General features: G+C 44.3%; 1 protein-coding gene across 1 annotated transcript; it reads right to left on the minus strand.

Moving 5' to 3' along the window:
- Nucleotides 1–1,852: 1,852 nt before the first annotated feature.
- Nucleotides 1,853–26,415, minus strand: LOC126355772 (cuticle protein 38-like). Its single transcript, XM_050006176.1, has 2 exons — nucleotides 26,391–26,415; nucleotides 1,853–2,452 (listed from the first exon to the last, which is right to left on the minus strand). Exons 1-2 carry the CDS (start codon nucleotides 26,400–26,402, stop codon nucleotides 1,982–1,984), a joined length of 483 nt encoding a protein of 160 aa, XP_049862133.1. The 5' UTR covers nucleotides 26,403–26,415; the 3' UTR covers nucleotides 1,853–1,981.
- Between the last annotated feature and the right edge of the window lie 501 nt (nucleotides 26,416–26,916).

Consider the following 26,916-nt stretch of genomic DNA (forward strand, 5'->3'; position numbering starts at 1 on the left):
TACATCTATATGGCTGCTCTGCAAATCAAGTGCCTGGCAGAGGGTTCATCGAACCAAGTTCACATGTCTCTATTATTCGAATCTCGTACAGCGCGTGGAAAGAATGATCACCTATATCTTTCCGTACGAGCTCTGAATTCCCTTATTTTATCGTGGTGATAATTCCTCCCTATGTAGGCAGGCGTCAACAAAATATTTTAGCATTCAGAGGAGAGAGTTGGTGATCGGAATTTCGTGAGAAGATTCCGGCGCAACGAGAAACGCCTTTCTTTTAATGACTTACAGTCCAAATCCTGTATCATTTTTGTGACACTCTCTCCCATATTTCGCGATAATACAAAACGTGCTCCCTTTCTTTGAACTTCTTCGATGTACTCCGTCAGTCCTATCTGGTAAGGATCGCACACCGCACAGCAGTATTATAAAAGAGGACGGACAAGCGTAGTGTAGGCAGTCTCCTTAGTAGGTGTGGCACATTTTTTTAAGAGTCCTGCCGATAAAACGCAGTCTTTGGTTAACCTACAGCACAACAATTTCATTGTGTTCATTCCAATTTAAGTATATCGTAATTGTAATACCTAGGTATGTAGTTGAATTTACGGCTTTTAGATTAGACTGATTTACCGTGTAACCGAAGCTTAACGAGTTCTTTGTAGCATTCATATGGATGACCTCACACTATTAGTTATTTAGGGTCAACTTCCACTTTTAGCACAATTCCGACATTTCTTCAAAATCGTTTTGCATTTTTTTTCTTTTGACGACTTTATTAGTCGATAATCGACAGCGTTATCTGCGAACAACAGGAGACGCCTGCTCAGATTTTCTCCCAAATCGTTTATATAGATAATAAACAGAAAAGGGCCTATAACGCTACGTTGGGGAACGCCAGGAATCATATTCGTTTTACTCGATGACTATCCGTCAATTACTACGAGCCGTGACCTCTCTGAGAGGAAATCACAAATCCAGTCATATAACTGAGACGATAGTCCATAAGCAAGCAATTTCACTACGAACCCAGCGACCAAACCCAGTTCCCCCTGAGCAGCCATAGCGTACGGATCTCCGTGCTGGCGCGTTCACAGGAGCTCAGTCCGTCAGTTCACCTGATGATGGCGAAATGTTTGATCGCCGAAATATTGTGCCCGTTGGACACTATAGACCGGCAATACACCAGTGGATATTTTGATTAGAAACTGAAGTATTTACATAAATTCTGGTGGGAAACCTGTTATAACCATTGTCAAAACGCAAAGAGACAGAGTTAATGCTATCTTACATGCATGTTGTTCACTGATTTTCGCCATCAGTAACTTCTGGTGCTGATGATCTGTGGATGTAGTGACGCTAGCGTTGATACTGTGTGTGTTGTATGTGTGTGTGTGTGTGTGTGTGTGTGTGTGTGTGTGTGTGTGTGTGTTATCTTTCCGGATCTGCTCTGCGAACTGAAGTTTTAAGTTCACTAGCGTAGCCCTTACGTATTGCAGATTTTCTCCTGAAAATGGCAGGATGGTCACCTGTCCAAATATCGGGAGTTGCCGATGATGTTACCCAGCTGCATTTCCATAAGTTATTTGAGCAGAGGAGCGATCGAATAATCATGGCGTCCCAAGAGCTCAGCAGCTGGATATGCATCATTTCAGAAACAGCTTTCTGAACTAGATCCCATTGCCATCAATAACACCCCACATAAATTATTGCTGCAAACAATGGTATTTCTGTACTGATATCTAGCAAAATGACATGGGACTCTTTTTGCACTGATTAAAAGTCGTTGAAAGGATAGTGTATTCAGTTTATCCAATATCGTTTTGGTAATTGAAGGTTTCCAGAAAAGTGAACACAAAAGTAAATTTGTAGATTTAATTATAAATATATATGTACACGAATCTCTGTAGCCTGTGTGTGGTGCTCTAACATAAAGCTCTAAGACATATTCATTTGTGCTCAGTCGACATAGAAGTTGTTGTGGAGCAGTTCAGCCCAGCAGGGCAGCCTTGGCCTGCAAGTGGGCGGCGGCAGCCAAGGCTCCAGGGGCTCCAGCCACCGCTGGACCCAGGGCTGCGATCGAGGGGGCGAGGCCGCCGATCAGCGCGGGGGCACCGACGGCGTAGGCGGGGGCGGCGGCGATGGCGGCTGGGGCGGCGATGGCGGCGGGGGCGGCGATGGCGGCGGGGGCGGCGAGGATGGCGGCAGAGTTGATGATGGCGTCGCGGGCCCGCGTCTGAGCTACGGTGGCCAGGTGTGCACCGCGGGCTGCCGCCACTTCAGGGGTGTCCAGGGGCACGCCGCCGGGTCCGATGATGATGTTGGCGGGGGGCTGCGGGATCGCTGGCACGGCGATGGGGGCGGCTGCGATGGCTGGGGTTGCCAGACCAGCACCCAGCAGTCCTGCTCCTAGGTAGCCAGGCTTCGCCAATGCCGCGGTGAGCACCACGCTCAGGACGATCTGTGGGACAGGAACATCATATTGATTATTGTGTTTCAACCTTCTGATTTTCGGTTCAGTTCAAAATATAAGCTTGGTCGAAAACTCATTAAGCATATGAATTCATAACTATCTAAGACAGAGAGCAATTTGATCTAAAAGCATTTGTTCATACTGTTGCAGTAATCCTCTGTCCTACTCTCTACAGTGTAAATCTCTTGATCTCTGTATAACTACTGCAACTTACACACATCTGAATCTGCTTGCTATGGAAGAGTCTTCGGATCCCTCTAGAAATTTTTGCCCCATACTCTTCTCTGTAGTCCACAGCTTGTGGCTAACATTGCTGCCTCTGGATCACGGTGTCCTGGGTTCGATTCCCGGCCAGGTTGGTGATTTTCTGTGCCTGGGGACTGGGTGTTTGTGTTGTCTTAATCATTTAATTATCATCATCATCATAATCATCAATAACATCTTGATCATCATTCGTGACAGTGGCTATATTGGACTGGGCCAAAAATTGGACTGTGTAAAAATTGGGACAATGTAGGAGTGCTGATGACTGCACAGTTGAGTCCCCCACAAACCAAATATTATCAGCATCATCCATCATCTCAACTGTAATCAATCTTGATACCTCATCATGTGTCTCATCAACTGATCCTTTTGTCCGCAGCTCGTGGTCGTGCGGTAGCGTTCTCGCTTCCCACACCCGGGTTCCGGGTTCTGTTCCCAGCGGGGTCATGGATTTTCTCTGCCTCGTGATGACTTAGTCTTGTGTGCTGTCCTTAGGTTAGTTAGGTTTAAGTAGTTCTAAGCTCTAGGGGACTGATGACCATAGATGTTAAGTACCATAGTGCACAGAGCCATTTTTTGAACTGATCCTTTCTAGCCGTGTGGGATTAGCCAAGCGGTCTAGGCCACTGCAGTCATGGACTGTGCAGCTGGTCCCAGCTGAGGTTCAAGTCCTCCTCTGGCATGGGTGTGTGTGTTCGTTCTTAGGATAATTTATGTTAAGTAGTGTGTAAGCGTATGGTCTGATGGCCTTAGCAGTTAAGTACCATCAGATTTCACACACATTTGAACATTCAAATATCTTCAGAAAACAGAAACTTGTTCGTAATTTTTATTTCATGTTATAAAACATATACTTTTCCATTACTTGTCTTTTACTGGTGCTGCGTTATATACCTCCTCTACTTGATACGGCAGTTACTTTTCTGTCCAAATAGCAAAAAAAAATCACATATTCCCTTCAGAGTCTCACTTCCTAATCTAACTACCCCAACACTGCCTCAATAAGCCACATCCTCTAATTATTTTCTATCACTTTTTTCAGAGTTCCTCTTACTTATGAAATGTATATCCTGAAACTGAAGCAAAATTTGTTATACCTGAATGAGTCGATGTGATTTCAAGTTAGATTACGTTCGATTTCTCTTGGACGTTGGTCGCTTCTGAAAGCAACCCTATGCTAAACTTGCTGAATGTACAGTAGAGCGATGTCAGAAATGATCATTCTATGATGCTGCTATTTCAGTCTTATCGATTTCATGTTAGTCGATACTGATAGCACCTTTAGGAATAATTTGACTGCATTTGTGTTTTTGTGTGTTAGGCCCTTATGGGCAAAGTGCACAATTGCATGACATGTGCTGAACGTGTATCATACGGATGTCTTATTCTAAACAGTCTTAGAAGTAGATGATTCATGACCATCTTGTCGAAGGGAAAACACTCCGAAATACTAGTGATTTCATGTTTCTTAGAACCAATAGAACGGTTCTTTGTGTGATGTAGGTAGTCCACAGATAATGCAAATCATGGTGAGAAGAAATCTGGTTAGAAGGCACTCGAGCTGTATCGAACCACCTTAGTCAGCTTTTACTAAGAAACTGTCCTCCCACATGCGAAGTATGGAACAGTATGGAAACCACAGATACAAATTGTGTGTTCGATACTACGTAACTATGTGTGGCAAGCCACATCATAGTGATCAGACGTTTCCGAGACCATCCGCGAACGCTAGATGACGTTCTTGCACTCACCAGTGTCTTCATTGTTGGCTCTTGGGTTTGTCGGCTGTTGCAGCTGCTGAACTGTGACTGGACTCCGGGTACCACGCTATTTATACCTTTGTCCGGCGGTGCCTTGACGTGAAAGTACCGGCTGCTGTCCTTCCCTCCATGTACTCCTTGGACGAGAACCGTGCATCGAGGCTGATGCAACACAAAGTGCATATGACACTCGCAAGGCACCGATATAGCCTATATGGCACTGAGGTGAATCGACTAATTCGTTGTCGAGTGATTGGGATGGCAAATTCTACGAACATATTTCGCTAGAACGCCAAGTATTCAAATAACAATGATACCAATCCAAACAGTTTGATAGTACAGTTGGCAATCTTAGCTTTTTTAGAGGTTTGCAACAATTGTAAAGGTAACTACTGCTTTTATGTATTTAAGAAACATGTTCCAGGGGCACGCGTTTTGTTTCAGAAGGTCGTAAATCTTATCGATAAAATTTAAGCAGAGATCTTGCGAAAATCATCCTGTCCTATTCGACTGCATAAACGTCAGCACCTCGATGGGTCCCATGACTTCTTGATTTCTGGAAGGCACTGGAGCTCTACAACATCGTTCAATGAGCGAAAGGTCAGCTTACCGAGTATCGGACCAGAATTTTAGTAGAATAAGGGTTCCTTGGGGACAGAACTCAACATTCGTCTCTTAACGGAGTAAAACCAAAAAATGGAAGGAAAGCTCCAAGGATGCCAAAAGAGGGAGCGGCAGGACAGTTAATGTTTGCAGTGTATGTACGTGATCCAGTGTATAACATTGTAAACACCATAAGTCTGTCGACAAATGACGTAGCTGTATATAAGAAGATCTACAGAGGGATTGGTAGTTGACCTTGAACTTAAATAAGTATAAGATATGTCACATAAATAGGCGAAGAAATTCATTAGTCTTTAATTTTACAAGTGGAGAAAAACAACTGGGATCAGTAAACAGTGTAAAATACCAAGGAGTAACCAAGCGCAGTGACGTAAAGTGCAATGAACACATAAAACAAACTGTCCGGAAAGCAGGTGTCAGACTGATATCCATTGGAAGTAACTAAAGAAAGTGTAATTCATCCACAGAAGGTGTGGCTTACAAAACGTTTATTCATCCGATTCTTCTTTTTTACTCCTCAGAGTGGGGTCGTTACCAAGTTAGGTTAATATATGAGATAGAGAAGATCTGACAAAGAGTGGCACGTTTCATCGCAGGATCGTTTTTTCGGGGAGAGTGTGTTACGATGCTCAACAAGCTTATGTGGGAGCTTCTACAGTAGAGCCGTTGAGCAACACACAGATGTTCACTGTTGAAATTTCGAAAGTGCTTTTTCCGAGAAAGGACAGATTATGTCATTTCGCATACGTCTCGCGAAACAATCTGAGAAATTAGAGCTAATACAGAGGTTTTCCGGCAGTTATTTTACCTACTAGCCGTCCGCGAGTGGAACGGTGAATGGAAGTGAAGTTTATGGTGCCAGAAGTACCCTCTGCCACGTATCGTGGATTTCGGAGTAGTAGTAGTAGTAGTAGTAGTAGCAGCAGCAGCAGCTTTATTCATCCGTAGATCTCCCTCTACAAGGATATAAGATGTGTCAAAGTGTTTACAAGTTAAGATCAATTTACGGGAAGGTAATTCGTGTACACGTATATGTAAAGACTTGTAGTTAGGGAGAATCATTATAGTTACTCAAGGTATACAATACTTCTTTTACAAATAAGGTATTAAATAATGTAATGCCACACTGTTCACTCAAATCTCACTATCAGTTACTGCACATACTATACACACATTGTTTCATAACACTTAACTCACTACACACATAAAGACACACACACACATACACACACACAAACAATCACACACACACACACACACACACACACACACACACACACACACACACACACACACACACTGGTGATCTCTGGGCCATTTTCTGTACCGCAACTTCCCATCTGCTCTCCTGAAAAACTGAATCAGCATCTATCCATAATAAGTGACATATTGCGCTCAGACAGAGGAAGAGGTGTTAGTATTATATGAATAGCCTGGGGGTAAGTATTACCACAAAGGAAAAAGAAGAAAAACCAAAGTGAAGTTGTTATGTGGAATGTTGGATGTTTTATGCTAACAATTATTGTTATTTATTTGTGAAAGATTTTTTTATGAAACCCCTTCTCTGTTTTATCTAATTAATCATTCAATGTATAAAATGTGTTGGATAACAGGTACTTCTTAGCTGCCTTTTTAAATAACTGTATTTTTGCAATTTATTTAATCTCTTTTGGTAATTTATTGTACAGTTGTATTCCTTGGTAGAAAATGATGTTTTGAGTATAATGTTTATTTTTTCTTGATAAATGTAAGCTGAGGCGTTCTCTTGTTGCATGGTCATGGACAGAGCCGTTTGAGCAGTAATTACCAATGTCGGTTTAGATAATTCATCATTCTAATAACTATTTGATGCATTGTATTTTAAAGTGAATAAATACATAATGATAGGAAAACATCAACCACTGACGGTAACAAAGTCACAACACCAAGAAGGAAATGCACGACATAAACCAAAGTTCGTAGGTCTGTTTCTACACCTGAAATATCATATCTATTTAGATTTGGCGCAAGTCGCGTAACAGGAGCGCTACCAGTGCCACTATGAGAGAGCAAATCATGTTTGCTTTAAATACACACTGTAACAGGTAACAGTAGTGAGCGCTAGTTACCTTTGACATTGGACATGGTGAGTTGATGTTAGTCAAGAATGCCTTTACGGTGACAAAGACGCCATTATCATCAACACCTTCCTGAGTTTGAAAGAGATCGTGTAAGAGGACTACTATGATCTGGAAGTACCTTCTGCGATATTCCAGAAAAACTTGACGGCGCTAAAGCCATTGTACATGACTGCTGACAGCAGTGGTCACCAGAGTGTATGGTCACTCCAGATAGCCATTGGACTGTCGAGACTGAAGAGCGTCACCTTCCATGTATGGCTGTAGTGCATCGCACTGTATCTGCAGCAGTAATTCTAGCAGAAGCTGGCAGCAGAGCAGCACAACAAACTGTTACAAATCAGTTACGTCAAGAACAGCTCCATGCCAGACATGTTGTAGTGTGCATTCCATTGACCTCAAACCACCGCCATTTACGACTTCAGTGGACTCAAGCGAGCGTTCATATGAGGGCATGGTGGAAGCCTGTCACGTTTCCTATCAAACGCGGTTCTACCTTGGTGCCAGCCATGGCTGTGGATTGGTTAGAAGGGCGCTACATGAAGACCTGCAAACTACCTGTCTGCTTGCTATCATATCGGACCTATACCTGGAGTTATGGTCAGGGGTGTGTTTTCGTACGACAACAATAGCACTGTCGTGATTATTCCACTAACCCTAACTACAAAACTGTACATCACTCTAGTAATTCGACCTGTAATGCTGCCAATCATGAACAATATTTCAGTTGCTGCTTTCCAACAGGATAATGCTTGCCCGCATATCGCTATTGTAACCCAAAATGCTCGATCACCAGGTCTATCTCCAGTCGAGCACGTATGGGCATCGTGGATCTACTGCCTCAGCGTAATCAATATCCAGTATTAACCGCCCCTGTACTGACCGACCATGTGCAACAAGCATGAAACTTCATCTCACAAACTGACGCACGCCACATGTACAACACAATGCACGCACGTTTGCATTCTTGCGTTCAACATTCTGTCGGCTAGAACGCACATTATTGTACCAGCATTTCACAGTTGTAATCCCTCTTCTTGAATTTGCATTGGTCTGTGATCTTGCAGTGTTAATCACTTAAATATATTGCCTAGAAAAATGTATCCCCATATTTCATTACTCTACATTAATTATTTTTTCGTGTTGCAATTTCTTGACTTAAGTGTATTTTGAAACTGACAAGAGCTACTTATAAAGTAACTGTTTATACACCACCGGTTTCGATTATACCATCTTCTTCAGGTATCATTTACCTGATATCTGAAGGTGACCAAAGGACTGAAGCCAGTAGTGAGAAATGTGTTGTATTCGTAAAGAAACCATTACTTTCTCAACATGTCTTGACTGTTTTCAACTCATTATTCAATTACCTACGAGATGTGAGTAATACACCCCTGGAAATGGAAAAAAGAACACATTGACACCGGTGTGTCAGACCCACCATACTTGCTCCAGGCACTGCGAGAGGGCTGTACAAGCAATGATCACACGCACGGCACAGCGGACACACCAGGAACCGCGGTGTAGGCCGTCGAATGGCGCTAGCTGTGCAGCATTTGTGCACCGCCGCCGTCAGTGTCAGCCAGTTTGCCGTGGCATACGGAGCTCCATCACAGTCTTTAACACTGGTAGCATGCCGCGACAGCGTGGACGTGAACCGTATGTGCAGTTGACGGACTTTGAGCGAGGGCGTATAGTGGGCATGCGGGAGGCCGGGTGGACGTACTGCCGAATTGCTCAACACGTGGGGCGTGAGGACTCCACAGTACATCGATGTCGTCGCCAGTGTCGGCGGAAGGTGTACGTGCCCGTCGCCCTGGGACCGGACCGCAGCGACGCACGGATGCACGCCAAGACCGTAGGATCCTACGCAGTGCCGTAGGGGACCGCACCGCCACTTCCCAGCAAATTAGAGACACTGTTGCTCCTGGGGTATCGGCGAGGACCATTCGCAACCGTCTCCATGAAGCTGGGCTACGGTCCCGCACACCGTTAGGCCGTCTTCCGCTCACGCCCCAACATCGTGCAGCCCGCCTCCAGTGGTGTCGCGACAGGCGTGAATGGAGGGACGAATGGAGACGTGTCGTCTTCAGCGATGAGAGTCGCTTCTGCCTTGGTGCCAATGATGGTCGTATGCGTGTCTGGCGCCGTGCAGGTGAGCGCCACAATCAGGACTGCATACGACCGAGGCACACAGGGCCAACACCCGGCATCATGGTGTGGGAGCGATCTCCTACACTGGCCGTACAACTCTGGTGATCGTCGAGGTTACACTGAATAGTGCACGGTACATCCAAACCGTCATCGAACCCATCGTTCTACCATTCCTAGACCGGCAAGGGAACTTGCTGTTCCAACAGGACAATGCACGTCCGCATGTATCCCGTGCCACCCAACGTGCTCTAGAAGGTGTAAGTCAACTACCCTGGCCAGCAAGATCTCCGGATCTGTCCCCCATTGAGCATGTTTGGGACTGGATGAAGCGTCGTCTCACGCGGTCTGCACGTCCAGCACGAACGCTGGTCCAACTGAGGCGCCAGGTGGAAATGGCATGGCAAGCCGTTCCACAGGACTACATCCAGCATCTCTACGATCGTCTCCATGGGAGAATAGCAGCCTGCATTGCTGCGAAAGGTGGATATACACTGTACTAGTGCCGACATTGTGCATGCTCTGTTGCCTGTGTCTATGTGCCTGTGGTTCTGTCAGTGTGATCATGTGATGTATCTGACCCCAGGAATGTGTCAATAAAGTTTCCCCTTCCTGGGACAATGAATTCACGGTGTTCTTATTTCAATTTCCAGGAGTGTACCTTCACCGTATACTATTCGACTATCACGCGAATAAGGACGGCAGTTATTGTTTACTGTAATATGGGCCATATCTGTAAGTTTGGTCTCCCCTCCTACTGGTCTAGACGTAACAAACAACAACGAAAACGACTGCACAGATTTTTCTCGTCTATCTTGAGCCCTTACGCTACATGTACAATTATATCACAAGTAAAGGAATTATTATATGACTGCTGTGTGTCGTAAATGTCTGTTCTGCCTTAAAGACTAACAAAAACAGCCGCACAGCAGATAGATTTGTAGATCACTTTCTTTATGTAGATCTTTTTGGACAAACATTATCACCACTTGCTTGATACGAGTCTCGGAGGCCTTAGCAGACGTCAATGATAATGAAATACACTGAATTAATAAGCTTGAATTTTCTCACCAACCCCAGAAAAAGGTCCAAGCAAGTATATTAGTCCGTCCAAATTCAGTGACTGCCTTTTTTTAGAGATGTCTATTCTTCTTTAACCAAATGCCTTCTCTAGTTTTCAAGTCCTTGTATCTACAGCCTCAGAGAAGATCGAATGCACCTCATCATTCCTCTGTACTTCAGTATCCCACTCCTTTCCACTTTGTTTCTTCCAGACGAGACCTTTAAATTTCTATCGACTCTTCATTTTTCTTTTTACGTGAGACATCAGCCTTTTGACTGGTTTGATTCGGCCCACCGTGAATCCCTCCCCTGTGCCAAGCTTTGCATCTCAGAGTAGCACTTCCAACATACGTCCTCAATTAGTTGCTGGATGTATTGCAATCTCTGTCTTCCTTCACTATTCTATGTAGAACCGCCCCGCCCCCCCTCTCCTTTCAACACGCTTCCCACATCTTACCTTCTCAGTTCTACTACTTTTCAACTTTATTCTGTAGTACCACATTGAAAATGTTTTGATAGTATTCTGTTCCGTTTTTCGTAGATTTTATATATCGGTACAATAAACGTACATACATAATCAGAAATTTTTTCATCATTACATTATGAAATTAAAGTTCCCGCCGTTTTTTCCGTTTGCTTTTAAGGTCTGATCTCAGGAATTACTGTAGGGATTTTCATGCTGTTCGCACTAACAAACTGATTCATGAGGAATGTTCCTGTGTAAAATTTATAGTTATAGTTTATAATTATAGTAATGATGAGTGTTTAACATATGTATTGTTATCTGTTTGACATTCAACTGGCATTGAAGTGAAATTTTGTGTTAATGAGAGGAGATATATGACAGACATGAGAGAGAATGAGACTGTAAAAGCACTAAAGTAGACAGCCGCCGAATCTCCAGAGCGTAGCGAAGCTTGAACATGATTTATACAACTAGTCAGTCCAAAAAGTTTTGAAACTGGATTAATAAGAATGTTTCCTCTCTTTAGTAAAACGTCCCGCACTTTCATACAACCAGGTGAAAGTGTCAGAAAGGTCTCTGTGATGTCGTTCGACTGTCGCGTCACATTTCCTCGTCCTTCGGTGTTGGCAAACGTCCATCGACAAATTCTGAACTATGTCGTTTAGTAGAGGGTTTGTATTGATAACATCAAGTCGCGTCACTATAGATGATTTTTTTTCGTTTCAGTTAAGTTGCACTAGTTATCTTCCCGTCGTTGTTTTTAGTTCAGGAGTCAAGATGTGCGATACAAACTTGGATCACATTTTTCTTTTTCTTAACACTCAACAGAATATCTTCAGCACTTTCCTGCATTGCAATTTGTGACATAACAACGTTGACACACTAGGGTGACATTTCCATTGGTTAACACTGCCTGCTCACAACTGACTTGTCGAATGCACATCTGTTGTTTACAGTTCTTTGTCCAAACTGCCTCCATAGTTACTGCTCTGACTTAACTTACTGTCAAGGAATAGAATCAGTCTCTGACCGTTCTGGACGGACGATATAAAGTACCTATCCGCCTTTTTCTATCCGTATGTAGAGATTAATCTCAAGAATAACTGTAGGGATTATAATACGATTTTCATTAACAGACAGATTGGTATACGAGGAAGGTTTGTGTACATAATTTATTATATAGGTAGTCCGACTGTAGATACTTAGTGCTACCAGCACCATGATCCTGACTTGATATAACCCGACTGGAGTACTCCCCAGTCTCCAGGCTTTTTCCAAGTGTACCTCTTCCTCTTGTGATTTTTGAACAGCGTATTCCCAACTAATGGCGGAGTCTCACTATCACCAAAATTTCTCCCTTAATACCATCTTCAGTGCCTTACAATACCACAATATTACAGTCCTCTACAATTACATTTTTATCATCTCCCTGTACATAATAAATTACCTGTTCTATGCCTTCATATATTCTCCCAATCTCTTCGTCTTCTGAATGTGACATCGGTAGATATATCTGAATTGTTATTGCTGGGGGTGGTTTGCAAGCGATTCTCGTGAAAATAAACTTATTAATTAATTGTTCAAAGTAACTCACTCTCTGATCTACCTTCCCATAAGTGAAGATTCCTAATAGCGTTATACTCGTTTCTGCTGCTGTTGATATCATCATACCTATATACTACAAGACAGGAATGCTTACCTCCTTTCTATTTACTTTACTGATCCCCACTGCACCTGCACAGTGCCTTTGAATTTCACTTTTCAAATTTTCTAGCTTCCCTACCCTCCAACTTGTAGAACGTAACCCTGTGTTCAGTTATTCAATCTTTTTCTCGTTGTTACCTCCCCATTGGCAGGCTATCGCCGGATCCGAATCGGCGACTGATTGGGAATCTTTCGCCAATGGATATATCATCACGACGCTTTCTCCATTGTGGGCACATGATATGAGCAAACACATTAAGCACCTATAATGAAAGCAAATGGATCAATTGGCCACAGTGTGTACCGAAAATCAACACACTCTGATTTATGTCTGCAGGCCAGCAGCTGTCACCACCCTGCAGAGAAGAATGGGGTTCTGAAGACTTTGGTAGACAGAGCATGTGCCCTGTCAGACCAAGAGAATCTGCCTATAGAGATAGAACGTCTCAAAACAGTTTTCTCCAAGAAAGGATAAACGGACAAACAAATTGAGAGGGCACTCCAACCAGCCACTATACCACATCCTAGAGAAGACCAAGATGAAGCAAAGAAGGTGGAATATCTGCCCTATGCTGGCTCTATTTCTGCCAGAATCAGTAGGATCCTCCGTAAACACAATATCAAGTGTGTTTTCTGTCCATCCAATAAGATCGGGGGACTGCTGGGGAGTGTCAAAGACGACCTGGGGTTACGAAAACCAGGAATTTACAATATACCTTGTCAATGTGGCATGTCCTACATTGGCCAGACGACAAGAACTGTGGAGATCAGATGCAAAGAACATCAGAGGCACACTAGATTAAGGCAGGTGACTAAGTCAGCCATAGCTGAACACTGTCTAGAACTAGATCATGCCATGAAGTATGAGGATACCAAGATTCTAGCACAAACACCCAGATTTTGGGACAGTGTTATAAGAGAATCGATAGAAATAAAAATGGCTGACGACCTTATGAACCGTGACACAGGGTACCAGCTAAGCAGAGCCTGGGATCCGGCTCTGGAATTGTTAAAGGAGCAACAGGGCCAGCTGAAACACTACACAAACAGAAGAACCAGAGACATGGAGATGGAAAACGAGCCGCTATCGGACTGCCAGGCGCACCAGGCCGAAGATGGAACACCCAGAAATGGGACTGGTGGGCGCGGACCGCAGAGGGAACATCCAGAGCCGCAGCGGACGAAAAACGGAGCGGCAACGCTCCAACAGGTCGTGGTGAGCGGACGTGGACCGCAGGCGGAAAGCTTGGTACCCCAAACCGTAGATGAAACCCCCAGGAGCGGGTCTGATGGGCGCGGACCTCAGAGGGAACACCTAGAACCGCAGCGGCCGGAAAACGGAGCAGCAACGCTCCAGCAGGTCGCAGGGAATGGGCGCGGACCACAGAGGAAGCGACTGCAGCCATTGGTGGAGGGGGAAGGCCATAGGCATAAATACTGGACCAGGTCCACTCGAGGAGCAGTCTCAGGTCACACCTGATGAAGGTTACGAGCTAAGTGACCGAAATATCGTGCAAATACGACGCTGATATCCGGCAGAACACTCGACAACCCAAGATGTCATTAGATCGCCGGGAAAGCCTGAAGAATTACAATAATATTAATGGTATTACTCACAGCTTCTAACACAGAAACATAATTATCTGCTGTTATATTCTGCATATTACGAAAATCAACACCTATATCATCTTACACAGGAACAATTGCCTGATGACAAAGATCATACTTATCTGTAGGTATATTTTTCATATGGCAAAAGTCACCATCACCACCATTTGGTACAGGCACTCTACTTGGCCACTATCAAAATAATCCACATCAGTGGAGCAGGTGCTTCCTTGAAGATACCCGCTTGAAACAACCCTAGATTCAGGCTTTATTGCCCCATACACAGTTAATATTTACGTCCTCCTTAGTAATTTCCATTTCTCCTAATTCAGTAATATATCTGTTGCGAACTAGACTCTCATTGTCAACACCACAATACTCATTAATCTGCTCAGGAACCACAGCTGAATCTGATACATTATTTAGCAGCAACACAACCATCAACTTCATTAAATAGACCCCATTATAAATTCCTCCCCCATGTTTCTAATTTCTCTTCAAAGACTTCTCTTATGAGGATTCCTTACATCATCTTAGTCAGACAAACCTCCAAAAATATTATTACTGCCTATGGCTGCCTCCATGCCATATATCCTCTTTTCTTTTACTTCCTTGCTGTTATTATTACGAAATCTATTGCTATTGTGCCCACAATCACTATTCCATCTCTTGTTCCTATATCCTACATTTTGTCTTGAGCCAAATGGGACACTAGTTGGTCCGTAATTCAGTTTTCTGAATCCTATGGCTGTTTTTCGGGGGACGTTTCCATCAGAGCGAAGGCTGGATACGACTGGAAGTTGGCCATCCCCAGGAGCCACAGCTTCTAGTTCCTGAGAACGTCCCACGCTCCTGATTCCCTCGCTGTTGTCGTGCTCCCTAAACGACGACGGTCCTTCGCTTTGGGGGGGGGGGGGGGGGGGGAGGGGAGGAGGATTGTTACTGTGTACAGTCAAGCACTAGCACACCAGTCGGAAACGATAGAGCAAAGAGGGCCATGGACAGACATCAGCCAATCCCACGAGGAACGACCCCTCTCCAGGACGGTAACGCAACAGCAGCGGCCTCTATGCGAAGAGGACATAAGCACCGCGCCTGACTGGTCGCAGCCCAGTTCTATAGTTCAAGACTAGCGACTTGTATAGAAGTGTCAGCACTAGTTACTTTGCTTGTACATTCTATGTAGCTCAAACCTGGTATTGTTATGCTGAAGAGATTCCTTATTTTGTCGGTTGCCCTTTGTTTGCAATACATTTGTGTAACACAAAGTTAAGTACAATATTTCTTCATTTTCCAATAAAATTCGCCTGCCGCTGTGGACGAGCTGTTCTAAGCACCTCAATCCTTAACCACGCTGCTCCTACGGTCGCAGGTTCGAATCCTGCCTTGGGCATGGATGTGTGTGATGTCCTTAGGTTAGTTAGGTTTAATTAGTTCTACGTTCTAGGGGAATAATGACCTCAGATGTTAAGTCCAACAGTATTCAGCGCCATTTGAAACATTTTGTGATAAAATTCATTAACACCATTTGTTTGTATGTTGTCTAGCCTTCCGAGAAAGCAGGTTCCCTATACACCCCATATGTGACGACTAGCCTAGATTTAACACAGCGTGTATTGAAAGCCGACACACATGGACCGATGCCTGCAGAAACATTCAGATCACCACCCGAGCCAGAAAAGAAGCATGATTAATACGATCGTATCAAAATGGCACAACTGACACTGAGCACTATGGGAGTTAACAGCTGAGGTCTTCAGTCCCCTATAACTTAGAACTACTTAAACCTAACTAACCTAAGTACATCACACACATCCATGCCCGAGAAAGAAGAAAGCCTCAAGGTAAAGGATCCTGGCTTCCCGTGGTGCAGCCGTCGACTGTCGCAGGTAACAAGAGAACCGCAGCGGAAATGACCACTGAGAAGCCCTTGGACGTTGGCGTGCCACGTACATACAGTTTGCGGCCGTCAACTCATCTCCTGTCCACCACCAGCAATGGAGGGTGAAACTTTGACAATCGTGCTGGCGGAACGTCAGAAAAATCATCAGACTAGGTCGGCTGAAGAACACGACACAGAAGGCAACAAGCAGGTGGTCAACAAGTGGCCACGAATACCTTAACAATCTTATGTTACAGAGACGCTCACCGAACTCTAGAGGCAGACGCGACAAGAGAGGCGTTAACCATCAGGGAGAGGATTATTACTGGCATTTCGAGAGCGCACTTTCCAGGAAGAATCGGAGGACACATACCTCCTACATACACTACTGGCCATTAAAAATGCTACACCACGAACATGACGTGCTACAGACGCCAAATTTAACCGACAGGAAGAAAATGCTGTGATATGCAAATGATTAGCTTTTCAGAGCATTCACACAAGGTTGGCGCCGGTGAGATACATACAGCGTGCTGACATGAGGAAATTTTCCAACCGATTTCTCATACACAAACTGCAGTTGACAGGCGTTGCCCGGTGAAACGTTGTTGTGATGCCTCATATAAGGAGCGGAAATGCGTTTCATCAAGTTTCCGACTTTGATAAAGGTCTCATTGTAGCCTATCACGATTGCGGTTTACCGTATCGCGACATTGCTGCTCGCGATGGTCCAGTTCCTATGACTGTTACACAATATGGGATCGGTGGGTTCAGGAGGGAAATACGGAACGCCGTGCTCGATACCAACGGCCTCCTATCACTAGCAGTCGATATGACAGGCATCTTATGCGGATGGCTGTAGCGGATCGTGCAGCCACGTCTCCCTGGGTCAACAGTTGGCGGCTTTGCAAGAGAACAACTACCTGCACGAACGGTTCTATGACGTTTGCAGCACGGACTATCAGCATGGACTATCAGCTCGGAGACGATGGCTCAGGTTACCCTTGACGCTGCATCACAGACAGGAGCGCCTGCGATGGTGCACTCAACGACGAACCGGGGTGCACGAATGGCAAAATGTCGGATGAAGTCAGGTTCTGTTTACGGCATCGTGATGGTCGCATCCGTGTTTGGCGACAGCGCGGTGAAAGCACATTGTAAGCGTTAATTCGTCATCGCCATAGTGGCGTATCACAGGGCGTGATGGTATGGGGTGCCATTGGTTACACGTCTCGGTCATCTCTTGTTCACATTGAAGGCGCTTTGAACAGTGGACGTTACATTTGAGATTTGTTGCGATCCTTGGCTCTACCCTTCATTCGATCCCTGCGAAAATCTACATTTCAGCAGGGTAATGCACGACCGCATGTTGCAGGTCCTGTAGGGGCCTTTCTGTATACAGGAAATGTTTGACTGCTGCCCTGGCCAGAACCTTCTCCAGATCTCTCACCAACTGAAAACGTGTGGTCAATGGTGGCTAACAACTGGCTCGTCATAATACGCCAGACACTACTCTTGAACTTTGGTATCTTGTTGAAGCTGCATGGGCAGCTGTATCTGTACACGCCGTCCAAGCTCTGTTTGACTCAATGCCCTGGCGTATCAAGGCCGTTATTACGGCTAGATGTCGTTGTTCTTGGTACTGATTTCTCAGGACCTATGCACCAAAATTGCGTGAAAATGTAATCATATTTCAGTTGTAGTATAATATATTTCTCCAATGAATACCCATTTATCATCTGCATTTCTTCTTGGTGTAGAAGTTTTAATGACCAGTAGTGTACATTTTGCGAAAAGTCGTAGGATAGAGATTTACCGACAATTATTCTTCCGACGCGCTATTCTAGAGTGGAACAGGGTAGGGGGAATCAGTTAGCGGTTGCAGAAGTACCGCTCAGTCGCGCCGTTAGGTGAAATTCTTTGTTAAGTAGGGCTGTTTTATAACATATGTTCCTTACGCTGAAAGGCCGTAGAAATGGCATGTGTTCTCCAAACAGTTTCATGCGGTAGTATCAAGTGAGGTGTAGCAATGGTTAGGACCGGTATTATAGAGATTTGGGGATCACTTTTTCATCAATTCATCCAGGCATAAATTTCCCATGGCTTTCGTAGATTACATGAGATGATAACCGAAGTGGTTGTTTCGAATATGCTTTGCCCGATTTATTTCTGCATCCTTGTCGATCTCTACCTGTGGCCCATTTCAGACACGGAACTGTAGGCTAGTTATCTCCCTGAACCAGGTCGTGGAACTTTCTTTCCTTCAAATACAAGCTAATCAACTGTCGAGACAAGTATCGTTACAAGCATTTCTATATACATTCTCGATTTTTTACCTTACGCACTACAGCTAGAATTTCTTTAATATCACACGTTTGTGCTTTACTCACGGTCGTCTCAGAATAGTGTACCATTTGTTCAACCTTGGGTCGTTGAGATTCCTCCTTAGGTCAACTTGAAACAACCATGCGGGGAGGTGACTTTCACTATGATGTATCAAAATCAGCTTTCCTCATTGCTGTCATGGGTTTCCATGATTAACTCGACTTGTATTTCCAAACTATGGAACACCATTTGGTACACACAAGTCTCTCAGCCTTTTCACAGTCAGCCCATCTTGAGGACACTTTTCATCAGAATGGATATACTGAAAGGCAGATCAGACGTACGTTGCCCTAACGCCAAACCGAGCACCAGGTGAGTTATGATACTACCGAATTGCTGAGAAGGTCTACGGCCTTATGCAGAGATCGTCTCCAACAATATTGGTCGCAATTCGAGGATGTATGATGGAGTGTAGCCATGAATGGAAGTTAAACATGGACGATAAATAGTTTGAACAAGAAGAGAATGTTGTTGTTGTTGTTGTCTTCAGTCCTGAGACTGGTTTGATGCAGCTCTCCATGCTACTCTATCCTGTGCAAGCTGCTTCATCTCCCAGTACCTACTGCAACCTACATCCTTCTGAATCTGCTTGGTGTACTCATCTCTCGGTCTCCCTCTACGATTTTTACCCTCCACGCTGCCCTCCAATGCTAAATTTGTGATCCCTTGATGCCTCAAAACATGTCCTACCAACCGATCCCTTCTTCTAGTCAAGTTGTGCCACAAACTTCTCTTCTCCCCAATCCTATTCAATACCTCCTCATTAGTTACGTGATCTATCCACCTTATCTTCAGTATTCTTCTGTAGCACCACATTTCGAAAGCTTCTATTCTCTTCTTGTCCAAACTAGTTATCGTCCATGTTTCACTTCCATACATGGCTACACTCCAAACAAATACTTTCAGAAAGGACTTCCTGATACATAAATCTATATTCGATGTTAACAAATTTCTCTTCTTCAGAAACGCTTTCCTTGCCATTGCCAGTCTACATTTTATATCCTCTCTACTTCGACCATCATCAGTTATTTTACTTCCTAAATAGCAAAACTCCTTTACTACTTTAAGTGCCTCATTTCCTAATCTAATTCCCTCAGCATCACCCGATTTAATTTGACTACATTCCATTATCCTCGTTTTGCTTTTGTTAATGTTCATCTTATATCCTCCTTTCAAGACACTGTCCATTCCGTTCAACTGCTCTTCCAAGTCCTTTGCCGTCTCTGACAGAATTACAATGTCATCGGCGAACCTCAAAGTTTTTACTTCGTCTCCATGAATTTTAATACCTACTCCAAATTTTTCTTTTGTTTCCTTTACTGCTTGCTCAATATACAGATTGAATAACATCGGGGAGAGGCTACAACCCTGTCTCACTCCTTTCCCAACCACTGCTTCCCTTTCATGCCCCTCGACTCTTATTACTGCCATCTGGTTTCTGTACAAATTATAAATAGCCTTTCGCTCCCTGTATTTTACCCCTGCCACCTTTAGAATTTGAAAAAGAGTATTCCAGTCAACATTGTCAAAAGCTTTCTCTAAGTCTACAAATGCTAGAAACGTAGGTTTGCCTTTTCTTAATCTTTCTTCTAAGATAAGTCGTAAGGTCAGTATTGCCTCACGTGTTCCAACATTTCTACGGAATCCAAACTGATCTTCCCCGAGGTCTGCATCTATCAGTTTTTCCATTCGTCTGTAAAGAATTCGCGTTAGTATTTTGCAGCCGTGGCTTATTAAACTGATAGTTCGGTAATTTTCACATCTGTCAGCACCTGCTTTCTTTGGGATTGGAATTATTATATTCTTCTTGAAGTCTGAGGGTATTTCGCCTGTCTCATACATCTTGCTCACCAGCTGGTAGAGTTTTGTCATGACTGGCTCTCCCAAGGCCGTCAGTAGTTCTAATGGAATGTTGTCTACTCCGGGGGCCTTGTTTCGACTCAGGTCTTTCAGTGCTCTGTCAAACTCTTCACGCAGTATCGTATCTCCCATTTCGTCTTCATCTACATCCTCTTCTATTTCCATAATATTGTCCTCAAGTACATCGCTCTTGTATAAACCTTCTATATACTCCTTCCACCTTTTTGCCTTCCCTTCTTTGCTTAGAACTGGGCTGCCATCTGAGCTCTTGATATTCATACACGTGGTTCTCTTCTCTCCAAAGGTCTCTTTAATTTTCCTGTAGGCAATATCTATCTTACCCCTAGTGAGATAAGCTTCTACATCCTTACATTTGTCCTCTAGCCATCCCTGTTTAGCCATTTTGCACTTCCTGTCGATCTCATTTTTGAGACGTTTGTATTCCTTTTTGCCTGCTTCATTTACTGCATTTTTATATTTTCTCCTTTCATCAATTAAATTCAATATTTCTTCTGTTACCCAAGGATTTCTAGCAGCCCTCGTCTTTGTACCTACTTTATCCTCTGCTGCCTTCACTACTACATCCCTCAGAGCTACCCATTCTTCTTCTACTGTATTTCTTTCCCCTATTCCTGTCAATTGTTCCCTTATGCTCTCTCTGAAACTCTGTACAACCTCTGGTTCTTTCAGTTTATCCAGGTCCCATCTCCTTAATTTCCCACATTTTTGCAGTTTCTTCAGTTTTAATCTACAGGTCATAACCAATAGATTGTGGTCAGAGTCCACATCTGCCCCTGGAAATGTCTTACAACTTAAAACCTGGTTCCTAAATCTCTGTCTTACCATTATATAATCTATCTGATACCTTTTAGTATCTCCAGGGTTCTTCCACGTATACAACCTTCTTTCGTGATTCTTAAACCAAGTGTTACCTATGATTAAGTTGTGCTCTGTGCAAAATTCTACTAGGCGGCTTCCTCTTTCATTTCTTAGCCCCAATCCATATTCACCTACTATGTTTCCTTCTCTCCCTTTTCCTACACTCGAATTCCAGTCACCCATTACTATTAAATTTTCGTCTCCCTTCACTATCTGAATAATTTCTTTTATTTCATCGTACATTTCTTCAATTTCTTCATCATCTGCAGAGCTAGTTGGCATATAAACTTGTACTACTGTAGTAGGTGTGGGCTTCGTATCTATCTTGGCCACAATAATGCGTTCACTATGCTGTTTGTAGTAGCTTACCCGCATTCCTATTTTCCTATTCATTATTAAACCTACTCCTGCATTACCCCTATTTGATTTTGTGTTTATAACCCTGTAGTCACCTGACCAGAAGTCTTGTTCCTCCTGCCACCGAACTTCACTAATTCCCACTATATCTAACTTTAACCTATCCATTTCCCTTTTTAAATTTTCTAACCTACCTGCCCGATTAAGGGATCTGACATTCCACGCTCCGATCCGTAGAACGCCAGTTTTCTTTCTCCTGATAACGACATCCTCCTGAGTAGTCCCCGCCCGGAGATCCGAATGGGGGACTATTTTACCTCCGGAATATTTTACCCAAGAGGATGCCATCATCATTTAATCATACAGTAAAGCTGCATGTCCTCGGGAAAAATTACGGCTGTAGTTTCCCCTTGCTTTCAGCCGTTCGCAGTACCAGCACAGCAAAGCCGTTTTGGTTAATGTTGCAAGGCCAGATCAGTCAATCATCCAGACTGTTGCCCCTGCAACTACTGAAAAGGCTGCTGCCCCTCTTCAGGAACCACACGTTTGTCTGGCCTCTCAACAGATACCCCTCCGTTGTGGTTGCACCTACGGTACGGCCATCTGTATCGCTGAGGCACGCAAGCCTCCCCACCAACGGCAAGGTCCATGGTTCATGGGGGGAGGAAGAAGAGAATAGAGCTTTAGAAATGTGGTGCTATAGAAGAATGCTGAAGATTAGACGGGTAGAACATATAACTAATGAGGAGGTGTTGAACAGAATTGTGGAGAAAAAGAGTCTGTGGCACAACTTGACTAGAAGAAGGGGATAGGTTGGTAGGACATGTTCTGAGGCATCAAGGGATCACCATTTTAGTATTTGAGGCCAGCGTGGAGGGTAAGAAATGTAGAGGGAAACCAAGAGATGAACACACTAAGGAGATTCAGAAGGAAGTAGGTTGCAGTAAGTACTGGGAGTTGAAGAAGCTTGCACAGGATAGAGTAGCATGGAGAGCTGCATCAAACCAGTCTCAGGACTGAGGACCACAACAACAACAACATGATTTCAGTTTTTTTACCTAGATCCTATATTAGCGTCTTTTAGGTTCCCTTGAAGATGATGTTGGGTGTATATCGTATTCCCTGCAGATGCGGCATATTTTACAATGGTCAAACTGGCCCGTGGAGGACCCGTGTAATGAACATAAGCGTCACTTTCACTTACATACAGCCGAGACAATCGGCTGTAGCAGAAAATTGTTTAGGCACAGGTCATCCTAAGGATTATAACAACCCAGAGATTCAGGCATACACTTTCATCTATTAAGATAGTGTTATCAAGGAAGCATTTGAGATGAAATTAGCAAGTAACTCTGCAAGTAGAGACTGAAGTTTTACCTTAAATTGTGGTTAGAAACCTGCTCTCTCACTAGTCAAAAAGAGAGGGGAAGATTTAATGCCAATTTGCGCTTTGTTTAGTAATCTTCATAATCTGTAATTTCTGGTGAGGGTCATCTTTGGATGATGTGGTGTTAGCGTTGACAATGTGTGTGTGTGTCTTTGTGTGTGTGTGTGTGTGTGTGTGTGTGTGTGTGTGTGTGTGTGTGTGTGTGTGTGTGTGCGTGTGAGTGTGTGGTGTGTGTGTGTGTGTGTATGTGTGTGTTTGTGTGTGTGTGTGTGTGTGGGTGGGTGGGTGGGTAGGTGGGTGGGTGGGTGGGTGTATGGGTGTGTGGGTGGGTAAGTGGGTGTTATCTTTCCGGAATTGCTCTGCAAACTGAGGCTTTAAGCTGACTAGCGTAGCACATACGTGCTGCAGTTTCACGTTGAAGATGACAGGGTAGTCATCTGACGAAACTTCTACAGTTACCGATGATATAAAACAATGGTTCAAATGGCTCTGAGCACTAAGAGACTTAACATCTGAGGTCATCAGTCCCCTAGATATTAGAACTACTTAAACCCAACTGACCTAACGACATCACATACATCCTTGAGTGAGGCAGGATTCGAACCTGCAACCGTAGCGGTCGCGCGGTTTCCGACTGAAGCGCCTAGCACAGCTCGGCCACAACGGCCGGCCACCGATGAGACGTCGTTGTTAGCAGTGATTAGAGATGGCGTCCGAAGAGCTCAGTAGCTGGAAATGTATCATTTCAGAGAAAACGTGTTGAACTAGATCCCATTGACATCAATGACAGCCACATAAATGCTTCCTTTAAACAAAAGTATGTCTGTACTGACATCTTGTAAAAAGAAATGGGACCTTTGTGGACTGATTAGCAGTGGTTACTACGATTGCGTATTGAGTCCCGCCAGGGTCGTTGAGATAATTGAAACATTTACACTGTACTACTATGGATTAAATAAGTAGGTTCCAGAGAGGTGAACAAAAAAGTAAATTTGTAGATTTAATTATAAATATATATGTACATGATTCTCTGTAGCCTCTGTGTGGTGCTCTAATATAAAGCTCTACGACATATTCATTTGTGCTGAGTCGACATAGAAGTTGTAGAGTGCAGTTCAGCCCAGCAGCGCAGCCTTCGCTTGCAGGTGGGCGGCGGCAGCCAGGGCTCCAGGGGCTCCAGCCACCGCTGGACCCAGGGCGGCGATCGAGGGGGCGAGGCCGCCGATCAGAGCGGGGGGACCGACGGCGTAGGCGGGGGCAGCGGCAATGGCGGCGGGGGCGGCGATGGCGGCGGGGGCGGCGATGGCGGCGGGGGCAGCGAGGATGGCGGCCGAGTTGATGATGGCGTCGCGGGCCCGCGTCTGAGCTACGGTCGCCAGGTGGGCGCCGCGGGCTGCCGCCACTTCAGGGGTGTCCAGGGGCACACCGCCGGGTCCGATGATGATGTTGGCCGGGGGCTGCGGGATCGCTGGCACGGCGATGGGGGCGGCTGCGATGGCCGGGGCTGCCAGACCAGCTCCCAGCAGTCCAGCGCCCAGGTAGCCGGGCTTCGCCACTGCCGCAGCCAGCACCGCACTCAGGACGATCTGTGGGACAGGAACATCATATTGATTACTGTGTTTCAACCTTCTGTTTACAGTTCAGTTCAAAATATAAGCTTGGTCGAAAACTCATTATGCATATGAATTCGTAACTATCTAAGACAGAGAGCAATTTGATCTAAAACCATTTGTTCATACTGTTGCAGTAGTCCTCTGTCCTACTCTCTACAGGGTATATGTCTTGATCTCTGCATAACTACTGCAACTAGCACTCATCTGAACCTGTCTGCCGTAGGAGAGTCTTGGCATCCCTCTAAAATTTTTTGTGCCATACTCTCCTCTGTAGTCCACAGCTTGTCGTCTAGTGGCTAACGTTGCTGTCTCCGGACCACAGGGTCCCAGGTTCGATTCCCACTGGGGTTGGAGATTTTCTCTTCCTGGTGACTGGGTGCTTGTGTTTTCCTAATCATTTCGTCATCATCATCATCATCGTCGTCGTCGTCGTCGTTCGTGACAATGGCTATATTGGACTGCGACAAGACTTGGACAGTGTAAAAATTGGGACTTTGTAGGGGCGCTGATGACTGCACAGTTGAGTGCCCCACAAACCAAATATTAACATCATGACCTATCATCTCATCTGTAATCAAGCATGATACCTCATCATGTGTCACATAAACTGATCTTTTCTATATCATACACTTTTTCATAATTACTTTCAGTTCCTTCTCATTAGGGTTTTGCAGCTTCTCTTCTTTATTTTACACGTTTTACACGTGTAAAAGATTACAGTCCTGATAAATACCTTCAGAAAAAATACACTTGTTTGTAAATTTTTATTCCATGTTAAAAAACATATATTTGTCCATAAACAGTCTTTTACTAGTACCAGTCTGCGTCATATATCCCCTCTACTTCTGATACGTCAGATACCTTTCTGCCCAAATAGCAAATAGTCATATACTGCCTTCAGAGTCTCACTTCCTAATCTAACTACACTGGCACAGCCTAAATAAGCCACATCCTCTAATTATTTTCACCCTCTATCATTTCTATCAGTGTTCCTCTTAATTATGAAATTTATATCCTGAAAGTACAGCAGAATTTGTTATACCTGAATGATGGTTCAAATGGCTCTCAGCACTATGGGACTTAACATCTATAGTCATCAGTCCCCTAGAACTACTTACACCTAACTAACCTAAGGACATCACACAACACCCAGTCATCATGAAGCTACCTGAAATAGTCGATGATGATTTAATGCCAGATTACATTGGATTTATGTTGGACGTTGGTCGTTTCTGAAAGTAACCCAATGCTAAACTTGCTGAAAGCTTTGTAGAGCGATGTCAAAAATGATCATTCCATGATGCTGCTATTTTATGCTTATCGATGTTATTAATTAGTCGATAGTAATAGTACCGTTAGGAATAACTTAACTGCATTTCCTGTTTTTGTGTGTTAGGCCATTATGGGCAAAGTCCACAACTGCATGACATATACTGAACGTGTATCATACGGATATCTAATTCTAAACAGTCCTAGTAGACTGATTCATGACCGTCTTGTCGAAGGGAAAATACTCCAAACTACAAGTGATTTCATGTTCCTTGCAACTAGTAGAATTGTGTAGTATACGCACTCCAGAGATAATGCAAATCGTAGTGAGAACAAATCTAGTTAGAATGCACGAAACCTATAATGTACAACCAAAGTCAGCTTTGCTAAGAAACTGTTCTCCCAAATGGAACAAAATGGACACCACAAATACAAATTGTGGGTTCGATACTACATACGTATGTGTGGCAAGCCACGTCATAGTGGTAAGACGTTCCCCAGACCAGCTGTGAACACTAGATGACCCTCTTGCACTCACCAGGGTCTTCATTGTTGGCTCGTGGGGCTGTTGCAGCTGCTGAACTGTGACCAGGCTCTGGGTACCACGCTATTTATACCGTAGTCCGGCGGTGCCTTGACGTGAAAGTACTGGCCGCTGACCTTCCCTCCATGTACTCCTTGGACGCTAATTGTGCGTCGAGGCTGATGCAACACTTAGTGCATACGACACTCGTAAGGAAGCGATATTGCCTATATGGTACTGCGGTGAATCGACAAATTCGTTGTTGAGTGCTTGGGATGACAAATTCTACGAATCTATTTCGCTAGAACGCCAGGTATTCATATAACAATGATTTCAACCCAAATATTTTGATAGTACAGTTGGCAATCTTAGCTCTTTGTGGAGGTTTGCACAAATCGGAACTGTATATATGATCGTACTGCATTTATAGGCCGGGATATCCCCTTCTTTGTTCGTCCGCCATACCCTAAGTCTTTTTAGTTGACCCCACTTCGGTGACTTGCTTGTCATAATGCTGAAACACTCAGTCTCCTGCCGGGAA

This window comes from Schistocerca gregaria, chromosome 3, assembly GCF_023897955.1.
Source record: "Schistocerca gregaria isolate iqSchGreg1 chromosome 3, iqSchGreg1.2, whole genome shotgun sequence".
In the NCBI taxonomy this organism is placed as follows: Eukaryota; Metazoa; Arthropoda; class Insecta; order Orthoptera; family Acrididae; genus Schistocerca; species Schistocerca gregaria.